This window comes from Amblyraja radiata, chromosome 8 (genome assembly GCF_010909765.2).
Source record: "Amblyraja radiata isolate CabotCenter1 chromosome 8, sAmbRad1.1.pri, whole genome shotgun sequence".
NCBI classification, from domain to species: domain Eukaryota; kingdom Metazoa; phylum Chordata; class Chondrichthyes; order Rajiformes; family Rajidae; genus Amblyraja; species Amblyraja radiata.
Genome location: NC_045963.1, coordinates 66,272,045 through 66,285,094, shown reverse-complemented (window position 1 = coordinate 66,285,094; position 13,050 = coordinate 66,272,045). Strand labels below are relative to the sequence as shown.

The 13,050-nt window shown below is 42.1% G+C and overlaps 1 protein-coding gene across 6 annotated transcripts in view; it reads right to left on the bottom strand.

The window, feature by feature from the left end:
- Nucleotides 1-13,050, bottom strand: part of stxbp5 (syntaxin binding protein 5) — a 245,187-nt gene that overhangs the window by 153,716 nt on the left and 78,421 nt on the right. For all 6 annotated transcript variants that reach the window (XM_033026117.1, XM_033026118.1, XM_033026119.1 and 3 more), the window contains exon 6: nt 2,348-2,411. In XM_033026117.1, the coding sequence (XP_032882008.1) occupies nt 2,348-2,411 (64 nt within the window). The remainder of the gene's footprint in view (nt 1-2,347; nt 2,412-13,050) is intronic.

The window sequence follows — 13,050 nt, the reverse complement described above, 5'->3', positions numbered from 1 at the left end:
ATGTAGGTACAAAACGTGGTCAGGAAATCAGGTGTCTTCCTTCGCTTATAATCCAGTAGGGACATAATAAAAGGTAGACATGCTAATTGTAACTTTTCATTCAAGAGTGGGATCTCTTCATCCCAACCAGCATCAGGCCATTGAACATTACAAACACCAACTAAACTTCAAACTGCAAACTGTCTTGGTTGCACTAGGGACTTTCGTTTTTTGTTTTGTACTAATATTAGTTGTTTTTTTTAATTATTGTACTTTTGTTTGTTATCTATTGAGTACTGTTTACGGACCTGTTATGCTACCGCAATAAAGAATTTCATTGTTCAGTTTCGGTACATATGACAATTAAACACTCTTGAATTTCTTGACTCCACAAGTAGCGTTACTCTGGGTTTTTACATTTTTATATGGCCATTTGCAGCATGTTCAATCAATTTCACCAGGAGCACTTTGTGAGTTCATATCTTTCATCCTTCCACAATATTTGTAAAATGCTCAGAACAATTCGATATGGAAATTCTACTGTTTTTTTCACAGCGGCACCAAAAATACTTGCCGGAATTCTGCCAAAGATTTTAAGACTCCTACATTTATGATTTCAAAGACAATAACTAGCACAAGTATTGCTGGCTATGGATACTTACAAATATCTATTGGAAGTTGTCCAAAAGTTTGCACGTTTCACTGGAACAACTGTGAGTTGAGGTCTACACTTACTAGTTACATAAACATTTGCAAATCTAGTAGTCAACATTTCTGAAAGCAGTAGACATGGAAACATAGCTGAAAATATCTGTGCACAGGCAAGAGATAACAATATCCAATATTACAAGAAAAGCACTAAACTGTCCACAGAGCCTCACTGGCACACTGTTCATTTCAAAATTCTTATATTGAGTGTAAATATTCCTGAGTTGAGACATTGTATCAACACTTTTCTGTCTTGGAAAGAACCTAAAATGGATACCCAACAGGTATTTCTCAAGTGGCGTACTCTTCTTTCCCAACATTTCACTAAAGGTCTCGTGCCCCATTATTTTTTTATGGTTCATCACCAGTGAGCATACTTTCAGTTGTGTAGGTCTAATCGCTGGAATTCCTTCTTGACCTTTCTAATGCACTCACTAAAACACCAAAATCTTCTCTCTTTACCCTTGCTAATATCTCACAGGGCTCAATGTGAAACCTGATTAACTTTCCTGCGAAAGACCTTGGACCATTTTACAAGGTTAAATCTAAATACCAATGGCTATTGTTGATGAGAGATATACTTGGTCTTTTGTACTTCGATATCTTTTTTAGAACCAGGAATAAGTACAGCAGATTCTACAGCCTTTATTTTTTTTCCCCACTGTGCTTTAAATATTTTCACGTTTCAGAAAGATTTAACAAATTTTGAAGCCTCCATGATTTAACAGAAAACACATAAAACTGTCTTTCTATTCTTTCAAAATTTAAAAGCAGCGACAAAACATCCCAAAATTATGATCTGTCAATTAGATGCTTTCCCAGAACTATTGCTTAAATTGTGTACAGCAAACGTTTATCACTGATAGAAAAAAAAGAGCTAAAAATACACCAGTATAAAACTGAAGTAAAACTATGTCAGTATATAATATGGGTAAAGAACAAATGAAAGCACAGCAGTGCAGCGAAGGTTCACAGGATTGCGTCCCGTGATGAAGTGGATTTCTTACATAGGGGTATTGAGTAGATTTATAATTTCGAAGATAGACCAATGATCCTATTTAAACATTTAAGCTTCTGAGGGATCTTGACACAGTAGATGCAATTTCTTCATGTGGTGTGAGAATGTAGAACCAGGTGACAAAATCAGGATAACAGCTCGAAGGGGAAGGTATTATTTCTCTCTGAAGATTATGAATCTTTGTAATTCTCTACCCCAGAGAAGGCTAGTCAAGATATTTACACAACATGCTTTGAAGCTAACAATATGATCAGCCATTAATGTACTAAATGTTAGAGCAGGTTTGTGATGCAGTGACCTATTCTTGTTAATATTGCTCACTTTACTTGTGTTTCCGAAAGTAAAATAAGCACAATGTTAAGCATTCCACCAAAAGCTACATATTTCCAGAACAGTACAGTACAGATAAAGATTACTTAATCATTTCAAACACTAAGACAAAAAAATGATCAAATTGTTTGGTATTGAAGCAGTTAACAAGAACAAAGAAGAGGTAGAACTGGACAGGCATGCATGCAATATGTCGGGTGAATACTGTATGAATGATAGAATGCATGCAAAATGCAACTCCCACTAAATTTTGAATATTACTTTGCCACTGAGGCAAGCTTTAACCAGTTACCCTTTGTGTGAATCATATACCTTGCCTTCATCCATTGGGTTGTCACTGATGTGGACAATGAGGCCCGGGTGGGATTTTGATGATCTGCAATTAAAACAGGTGAGAAATCAGGAAAATTCTAGTTATACAAAGCTTTCCAACTTTACAAGAAAATTATTACATATTTAAACACTAATTATTTACAGTAACTGCAAACAGCTTCTGAAGGTTGAAAGGAACAAAGCTATTAAATTATTCAGCTTCCAGCATTGTCCAGTTGAACTAAATGACTTTGAGGCATTTATGAAAACATCCTTGGCCTACTGTCACATTATTCATGACTGAAATATTTTTCATATGAACTTCACAGCTACAGCATCACTTATTTGTCCCATATTGCAAACTTATATCTTACAATTAATATATGTATACTTTAATCTTTTGTTAATTTATTCAAAAATATTCAAAGCAATGCAGGAGTTGATGTCAAAACACAGTCCACAGCCCAAAAAAACTGCCACTGGAAAGAAGCTGAGAAACTAATTGGACAGCTGTGTAACCAATCAATCAGCTGGCCAACAAGCTGACAGAGTTGTAGGAAGAAACTCCAGAAGATGGTTAAACCAAAGATAGACACAAAATGCTGGTGTAACTCAGTGGGACAGGCAGCATCTCTGGTTAGATGGAATGGGTGATATTTCAGGTCGAGACCCTTCTTCAGACTGAGTCAGGAGAGAGGGAGATATAGAGATAAGGAAGTGTTGATCGGATCATTGTTAGCTAGGAGAAGGTCATAACAAAGGAAACATATAAATGTAAATGAGGACAGTCAAACTAGTCAGAGAACTGGGAAGGGGGGAGGGATGTATAGAGAAGAAAGGCAAGGGTTACTTGGTTAGAGATGTCAATATTAAAGGCGAAATCCTTGCCTTCCCGCTCTCTCCTTATCTCGTTATCTCCCTCTTCCCTGACAGTCTGAAGAAGGGTCTCGACCTGACGTTTCGGGTCGAGACCCTTTCCTTCTATCCAGAGATGCTGCCTGTCCCGCTGTCTATCTTCACCTGACATAGAAATTAGCAGTAGACCACCCAAACAACTTTCATGTCAACTGACTGCAGAGATCTCCAAAAATATAATTGCAGAGAACGACCTGCATTAAGGCGGCTTGATGGCGTTGCAGTAGAGCTACTGTCTTACAGCGCAAGAGACCCGGGTTCGGCCTCACATCAAATGCTATGCTGAAGTTCACAAATACAGGGGCGGAAATCGCTATCAAAACATGGGTCGAGGAGACACAATTTCTTGGTGGCCGTGCACATACACACGCAAGGCTTCGGAGGGTTCGGCCATAGGCTCTGTGGACGGTAACATCGGGAGCTGACTTGGTTGGTGACCGATTCCAAACTCCAGCAAAAGCAGCTTCGTCCGCCCCGAATCGTGGGGCTTGAATCGGCCTGTTCGTGTGGCCTTTCATCGCCCGGCGCTGCTTAAAATCGGCCGGCGGGGGCTTGAACATCAGGAGCCTCGATCTCCTCGACGCAGCAGTTTGATTTTAAGCCAAGCCGGGCGATGAAAGGCCCCACGAACGGGTCGATTCAGCACTGAGAAAGCATCTGATACCCACTTGAATCTTTCAAAAGCTACAATGTGATAAATAACATTAAACAAATAAAACTGAAGCAAATAGAGGCAAACAGAAGAACCAACCTTGGAGGGGGCAGAGAGAGAAAGAGATGGAAAAAAAACTAAATAACGTGAGTGACCGTGAATGAGGGACTTACCTACAAGCCAGCCAGGAAACCCGTTCGACCTGAGCCCTTAATGACCTGACCCGTTTAAATCCGATACCCGTTTAAAACTTTCCCATCCACCAATACATCCAATTAGTTCAAATGGAAATTGTACCCGCATCAGACAGCTTTATTCTCCGTGAATACCTTCAGTAATACTTGAATGTCAAAACACAATTGGTGACACATCGTGTTAATACGATGTTAATAGAGACATTTAACAAGTGCTTAACAGTGACACCCCCACTGTCTGGCAGAAAGTAGATTTTAATAGATTTTTTTTCACCGAATTTCAAAATCTGGATTACAAAACATGGGAGGGATTGCCCCCCACCTCTCAAAACATGGGAGGGATGTGTGTCCCCCCCGTCCCCTCCCCCCCGCCCCATCCCCCCACCAGATTTCTGCCCATGCACAAATATGTGTTCCTAAAAATATCCCAGAAATTCCTGGTGGCAAGTACACACCAGTGGACATGGTTTATTTTTACCTAAAAAGGACACACAGTGCTGGAGTAACTCAGCGGGTCAGGTGGCATCTCTGGAGAAAATTGATGAGTGACCTTTCAGTCGTGAAGGGCCCCGAACCAGAAATGTCACATCCATGTTCATCAAATATGCTTTGTGACCCGCTGAGTTACTCCAGCACTTGATGCGATTTTGCAAACCAGCATCTTCAGTTCATGTTTCTGCTTTAGTTTTACTTATCCTATCATGTATCTTCAATATTTTGAAAGTTTCAATCAAGTTACACCACAACTTTCTGAATTTCAAGAATGATAATCCCAATTTCTGTAATCTCTGAAGAAGGGTTTCGGCCCGAAACGTCGCCTATTTCCTTCGCTCCATGGATGCTGCTGCACCCGCTGAGTTTCTCCAGCATTTTTGTATCCCAATTTCTGTAATCTTCAACTTATTTGGAAATCTCCAAGCCCACAGTGCTTGAGCAAAACAAAGTTTAGTGCAATAGCCCTTCAAACACTGTGAACCTAGTTCTCTAGATATGACTACAATAATTCCATCAGCCTTTATGATTATGTTTCAAGTCTGCACTGACAGTAAAGTCCATAGGATGTGGTGGGCTGCTGGTGCTGTCTTCCATGTAAGACCCCACTCTTCCAACGAGACCTGGGTGTCATGGTACACCAGTCATTGAAAGTAGGCATGCAGGTGCAGCAGGCAGTGAAGAAAGTGAATGGTATGTTAGCATTCATAGCAAAAGGATTTGAGTACAGGAGCAGGGAGGTTCTACTGCAGTTGTACAGGGTCTTGGTGAGACCACACCTGGAGTATTGCGTACAGTTTTGGTCTCCAAATCTGAGGAAAGACATTCTTGCCATAGAGGGAGTACAGAGAAGGTTCACCAGACTGATTCCTGGGATGTCAGGACTTTCATATGAAGAAAGACTGGATAGACTCGGCTTGTACTCGCTAGAATTTAGAAGATTGAGGGGGGATCTTGTAGAAACTTACAAAATTCTTAAGGGATTGGACAGGCTAGATGCAGGAAGATTGTTCCCGATGTTGGGGAAGTCCAGAACAAGGGGTCACAGTTTAAGGATAAGGGGGAAATCTTTTAGGACCGAGATGAGAAAAACATTTTTCACAGAGTGGTGAATCTCTGGAATTCTCTGCCACAGAAGGTAGTTGAGGCAAGTTCATTGGCTATATTTAAGAGTGAGTTAGATGAGGCCCTTGTGGCTAAAAGGATCAGTGGGTATGGAGAGAAGGCAGGTACAGGATACTGAGTTGGATGATCAGCCATGATCATATTGAATGGCGGTGCAGGCTCGAAGGGCCGAATGGCCTACTCCTGCACCTATTTTCTATGTTTCTATACCCTTTAGTTCTGTGTGGATAACATCACAATTGTCTGTATTGACACATAATTGTCATATAATTGAGCTTCCAGTGGAAGTGGTGGAGGCAGGTTCGATTTTATCATTTAAAAATAAATTGAATTGGTATATGTGCGGGAAGGAATGGAGGGTTATGGTCTGAGTGCAGGTAGATGGGACTAGGGGAGAATAAGTGTTCGGCATGGATTAGAAGGGCCGAGATTGCCTGTTTCCGTGCTGTAATTGATATATGGTTATATGGTGAGAGTCAGAAGCCGGTGCTTCTTTGCTGTCAACCTTCGCTTCTGGGCGAACGCGTCTTGCCTTAACGGCTTTAAAGGGCTGTTGTCAGCTGGCAGTTATCAACGGCTGCGGGGCGTCGCAAGGCCGAGTTACGTCAACACCCCACCCATTTGGCTCTCTAACTCCTCCCTGATCTGTGTTCCCCTCTGTGAACGAGCAGGTTCTGCAGATCCGGAGGACAGGTGAGATCCTGGGGAGGTGAAGAGGGGGAGTAGGGGGTTTGAGGGAGAGGGGGTATGGGGGATGTGAGGAGGGAGAGTGTGGGAATAGAGGGAGAGGAGGTGATAGGGAGTGGGGAATAGATGGACTGCCCCCACCCCTCTCCCTCCCCTCCCCACTCTCTCCCACTCCCACCTCACTCTTCCCCCTACCCCTCTCCCCCCTACCCCTCTCCCCCCTACCCCCCACTCTTCCTTACCCCATATCCGCCTCCCTCCCCACTCTTCCCCCTCTCCCCCTCCCTCCACATTCCCTCTCTCTCCCCTACCCAATCTCCATCCTGCCCTCCCTCCTCCCCACCCTCCTTCCCTTCCCCCCTCTCTCCTCCCCTCTCTCTCTCCTCCCATCTCTCTCACCCCTCCTCCCCCACCCTCACCCACCCTCCCTCTCCTCCTCCCCTCCACCCCCTCTCCCTCTGTCTCTTGCCCTTCTGTCTCTGCCCTTCTCTCTCCGTCTCTCCCCATTCTCTCTCTGCTCTCACTCTCTACCCCCCCCCCCCCCTCTCTAGACGCGCCTGCGAGTCGGGGGCTATGCGTCAGTGGATAGGGCGGTTATGGGGTAAAAGGAGCAAATTAATAATATTAATATATCAAGGGGGGTAGTTAGCTTGTGTGCGGGGGGGGGTAGTTAGCGTGTGTGGCGCCTCCCTCTCTCTCCCCCCTCCCTCTCTCTCCCCCTTCCTCTCCCCACCTCCCCCACCCTCCCTCCCCTAACCCCCCTCCCACTCTCCCCTCCACTACCACCCCATCCCCTCTCCCTCCCCCCCACCTCTCTCCCTCCCTTTCCCCCTCTCCCTTCCCTTCCCCCCCTTTTCAGCCCCTCTCTCTCCCCTCCCCCTCGCCTCCCATCTCTCTCACCCCTCCTCCCCCACCCTCCCCCTCACCAGCCCTCCTCCCCTCCACCCCCTCTCCCTCTGTCTCTTGCCCTTCTGTCTCTGCCCCTTTCTCCCTGTCTCTCCCCATTCTCTCTCTGCCCTCACTCTCTACCCCCCCCCTTCTCTAGATGCGCCAAGGGGGGTAGTTAGCGTGTGTGCGGGGGGGGTAGTTGGTGTGTGTGACGCCGCATGCCACCCCCCAGCCCCCCCCTCCCCCGCAACCACACGCTGCGGGAACAGACCCAATGAGTCTGCACTTGGTCTAGTATACTTCTAAAACTCGGATCTTGGATATGGATGTATTTGTGTCTGTATTTGTGTGTTTGTGATTCACATCTCCTTGAAAACACGACGCGCTAATGATGATATTTTTAAAAATTCCAATAGTGATTTACCTCATTACTTCAAAAATCGTCTTATCTGAAAATTTGATTCATTATTTCTTGAGTTTTTTAATTAAAATTGTTCACAAATCTGAAATACTTTTTAAAGCTAACGAGCTGATTACGTCACAATGGCTCTGCTCCATGCTACCAGCTGCCCAGAGTTTTCAACGCGCTGCCTGCTGGGCACTGTTTTCCACGAGCTGCGAGTTACGTACCCCCCGCCCCCCCCCCCTCGACTCGCAGTCATTTTGTAGCCTCCCGCTCGCAGTCGACTCGTACGCGGCCGGCCGTCTGTAGCGCCCCGCCCCGCTCGCAGCACAGCCCCCCCCCCAGGGAACTGGATTGAAGCCGCTGAACACGCAGTAATTTGGTTGGGCTTCAGAGGTCCCGCGAGCTACCGAGGCCCACCGTCCGCTCGCAGTCGGCCCCGTCCACGCCGCCCGATCTCCGAGTTCAAGTCCACCCTCTCCCTCTCTCTCCCCCCACCCCCTCCTCTCCCCCTCCCCCCCTCTCCACTCTCACCCCCCCCCCCTCCCCCCCTTTCCCCCCCCACTCTCTCTGCCACTCTAGCTAGGGCGGCGATGGGGTAAAAGGAGCCAATGAATAATATTAATATTTCAAGGGGGATAGTGTGTGTGTGTTAGTGTATGCCTCTGTGTGTGTTAGTGCATGCCTCTGTCAGGATGACCCCCCCCCCCCCCCCGGAACCGCGCGTTGAGGGGACAAGACCCAACGGGTCCCCCTTGGTCTAGTCATTTATAAACAGTGACTACTTGTAGCCTCAATGCCAATCCTTGCAATTGTGTAGCAATTTGAGGACCTCCCATTTGCCCTATTCTCTGTTTCGACTGCTTAGTCAATAATTTAGCTTCCAAAAGTACAAATTCAGTGTTCAGGGCTTTTATCAAATGCTTTCTTGGTCCATATAACACCCATTATGTTCCCTGTCCTCTACATCAATCAACAAAAAAAAAAAAATCAGTTTTGTTATGCTTTATGAAAAATGCTTGTCAACGTGTTCAAACACATCATCCTTAATTACAAGCTACTCATTTTCCTACTGATCTTACGCTAACTGGTTTATAATTTCTTCCTTTCCTTCCATCATGCTTTGTCACAGCATGGCATCCAAGTTCTAAACTAAAGGATGAGTTCCCAATTCAAACAAAGTTTAAAAAAAAATTGTTTTAAATAGGATGAGTCTAAATGGACCTTCTGAAGAATGCCTGAACTACTTTGGAGAATTTAGTAACATGGAATGGTAGCAGAAAAGATGAAGGGACCCATGAAGGAACATTGAGAAATGTGAAATAAAAAGACATGAAGGTTGGAAGAATCAGGAGGATAAGAGGAGAAAGGAAATTTGAAATAAATAACGAAGTATGAGCAGCAGTGTGCTCAAGAATAAACACTGAAAGTCTGAATTACAGGCAAGATGTTGCAAGAAAAGATTAGAATATTTATTGAATCAAGCCACAGTAAACCTGACCATACAGCACAACTAAGATGTACAATATAGAACATAGTTGGTTTTAAATATACTTCCGCATCTTGCAATCAACATCCTAACTTCTCAAAGCAGCTGTCAAATTGGCAACATTACAACTTATATAGAAAAAAGCAGAGCCGAGTTTCTCATAGATTTACCCTTTCTGCACCAGTCAGATTCTTTCCTTCAAACATACCACAAATCGAAAACCTTCATTGTGCATTTCATGAAATGCATTCATCCATACTGTAAGATGACCGAAGTTGCATGTGTGATTACTTGGTCATCTAATTGAAGCGTTGATCATTTTTAATAATAGACAGGGTAGAATAAGAAAAAAACATTTTCTCAAGTGAGAGTGGGGAGGTAATGGGCTAGTCCAATCAAAGGGGTATAATGTTAAAATTGGGAATGGGCAATTACAGACAGGAGGATGCATTTCTTTTAACAGAGAGTACTGGAAATCTGGAAATCTCTCCCTCTCTCTCTCTCTCTAAAGGTCAAGAAGTTCTTTAAAAAATTCAGAACCGGAAAGGATTGCTAGGTAAGAAGAATGGAGACTCAAAGGTAAACAAAATTAAAGTACCTAGTTTAATTAGACTGGTGACGATGTATGGAAATGCTAAAATAGCCTGTTCTTATTCCTCTGATGAACAGTTATATGAACAGAAGCCCAGACAACAGAACATTTTGTTGTGATAGATATCAACTATTCTTCCTTAAAGAAATTGAAGTTACAAAGTTCATTTGCAGCAGAAAAAATATATCTGGAATTAAAATTGGATCCCTGACTTTAAATGCAAACACAAATTCACTAGTTGTCTTTCCCTCTCTCCAACAGATATATTACGGTTTGAGAAAAAGTGGCCTTGAGCTTCTTGGGTAAAAAAAATTCAACAGGATTGTATATGTTTAAGTAGGACAAAGAAGATGTATTAACACTCATGGTTGTAAGGTTTTTTTTGGGGTGTTTTTTTTTTAAATTATAATTTTATTGGAAGCAATTATACAAAAAGGAATGACTTTTAACAGTTCTACAACTCTAGCACAGCTTCATTTTTAACATTTTAAAAACAGAATATTAAATTGAAAGAAGAAAAGAAAGAAAGATGAAAAGAAAGAAAAAGAAACGGAGATATATCCTTCGACCCACCCATGCGCCCGCACACCCTGCTTTACAATCAGTTTTGAGTTTGTATTCAACCATTGTATTGTTCAAGAAATTCAATAAAAGGAGATCATATTTTTAAGAATTGATCTGGTTTGTCAGTCAAGATAAACCTAATTTTTTCTAGATGCAGTGTCTCTGTCATTTCCGTAATCCACATCTTCACTGAGGGGACTGTTGTCTTTTTCCAAAATCTTTTGATATTAGACCATAATCAAGAAAGCGTTTTTGAAATACCGTTAGTTTGACACATGCCTCTGATATTCCCAATATTATCAGTTTTGGGTCTGGTTCTAGTGGAACTTTCAATGTTTTAGAGGTAACATTAAAAACTTCCATCCAAAATTTTTCTATTTTTGTACATTGTCCAAAAGTATGGGTTAAGGTGGCTTCTTGAGAATGACATTTATCACAAAGGGGGGAAATACTGGGGAAAATCTTACTCAATTTGGTCTTTGAGTAATATAGCCTGTGCAGTACTTTAAATTGTATCAGGCAGTGTCTGGCATTTAAAGAGCAATGATGTATGTTTTGGGAAGATATATCGGTATTGACTGAAATAGGTATAGAAGTTGCGGGAGAAATATCATCTTTACGGCATTTAACCTGCAGAGAAGAGAAATAGGCAGTTTTCCAAAATTGAATAGACGTATGGAGTTTAGTAATTAATGGTGGGAAATTTGTTTTAAACAAAAGGGAATATTTTCTGGTCATGTAGACTCCGAGGTACCTACATTTTTCAGTAACGATTCTAAAGGGAAACTGTTGGAGTTGGGTGACATCTTGTTCTTTTATTGGCATAATTTCACTTTTGTTCCAATTGATTCTATAGCCGGAAAAGGAACCGAATTGTTCTATAGTAATTAATAAATTTGGAATACTAATTTGGGGGTTAGTAATGTATAGGAGTACGTCATCTGCATATAGAGAAATGTTATTAGAAGTATGTTTAGTATTGTATCCATGTATGCCTGAATGGGACCTGATACTCTCGGCAAGAGGTTCTATGGCTAATGCAAATGGCATCGGGGGGAGAGCGCATCCTTGTCTATTGTCCCTGAATAAACGAAATTTAGGTGAAAGCATTTGGTATGTTAGTATTCTGGCTGTCAGATTAGTATATAAAAGCTTCACCCATGAAATGAAGTTTTCTCCCAATTGGAATTTTTCCAACACTGCAAAAAGATAAGGCCATTCCACTTGATCGAAAGCCTTTTTGGCGTCCAGTGAAATGATTCTTAGGTCTTCGTTTGATATTCTCTGCGAATACATTATATTAAACAGACATCGCAAATTATAAAATGAGTGTTGTTTAGGTATAAACCCGGTTTGGTCTAGGTGTACTGATTTGCCAATGATTAGGCCAAGTCAACGAGCCAAAGTTTTGGCTAGAATCTTCTGGTCAGTATTTAAGAGGGCAATTGCTCTATAGGATCCAGGCTGTTTGAGATTTTTATCTTTTTTAGGAATTAACGTAATAATTGATTCTGCAAACGTCTGTGGTAAGGTCTGTTCCTTGAATGCTTGTGTGTAGAGGCTTCGTAGGCGTGGGGAAATTATATCGTTAACTTTTTTATAGAATTCGTTATTGAGCCCGTCGGGGGGGAGGTTCCATTTTTCAGTGATTTAACAGTCTCTGAAATGTCCTTTATTGTTATCTCTGCACCTAGTTCCTCCCGTTCCATCTCACTGAGGTATGGGAGGTTACACTTATCAAGAAAGCTCTTCATCTTCGTTAAGTCGGCTGTTGTTTGTGACGAGTATAGGCTTTGATAAAATTGTAGAAATCTTTCATTAATATCTTTGGGCAGTGAGAGCAAATCACCTTTTTCTGATCTAATTTTATGTATGGTCCGGTCATTCTCTAATTTGCGGAGTTGTCGTGCTAAAAGTTTTTTTGGTTTATCGCCAAATTCAAAGTATTTTTGTTTAGTATATTGAAATGCCCTAGTGGTTCTTGCCGAAAGTATCTGGTTTAGTTTGAATTTGAGTGCAGCTATCTTATTGTGTTTTATTATGGACGGGTCAGCCGCATTTTCTAAGTTTAATTGTTTTATTTGTTTTTCAAATTCCAGTTGTTCTGCCCTATTTTTCTTATTTTGAAAGGCTTGATATGAAATAATGCAGCCTCTAAGATAAGCTTTAAAAGTTTCCCAGAGCAAAGATGGAGAAATACCAGGAGTGTCGTTTATCTCAAAAAAAGTTTTTGTCTGTACCTTCAGATAGTCACAACAACTAGCCTCTGCAAGTATTTGTGGGTTGAAGCTCCAGCACGGCTGTTTATTTGCCATTCCTTCCAATTTTACAGAAAATGTAAGAGGGCAATGATCCAAAATAATAATATTGTGATATTTTGGATTGTAGGTATGGGGCAGAAGTTTAGAGTCAACCAGAAAATAGTCAATTCGTGTATATACTTTATGAACACCTGAGTAGGAGTATTCTCTTCCTGAAGGATTGGCAATCCTCCATACATCCTTTATATTTGAATTGTTTATATAAGTGTTTAAAAAGTCACTAGACTTGGATGTAATTTTTCTTTGAAATAAAGATCTATCCAGGTATTGATCTAATACACAGTTTAAATCCCCCCCCCCCCCCCCCCCCGATTATCAAATTGGACTGGGATGCGTCTGGTATTAAATTGAATATTTTATTGAAAAGTTGGGGGTTATCAA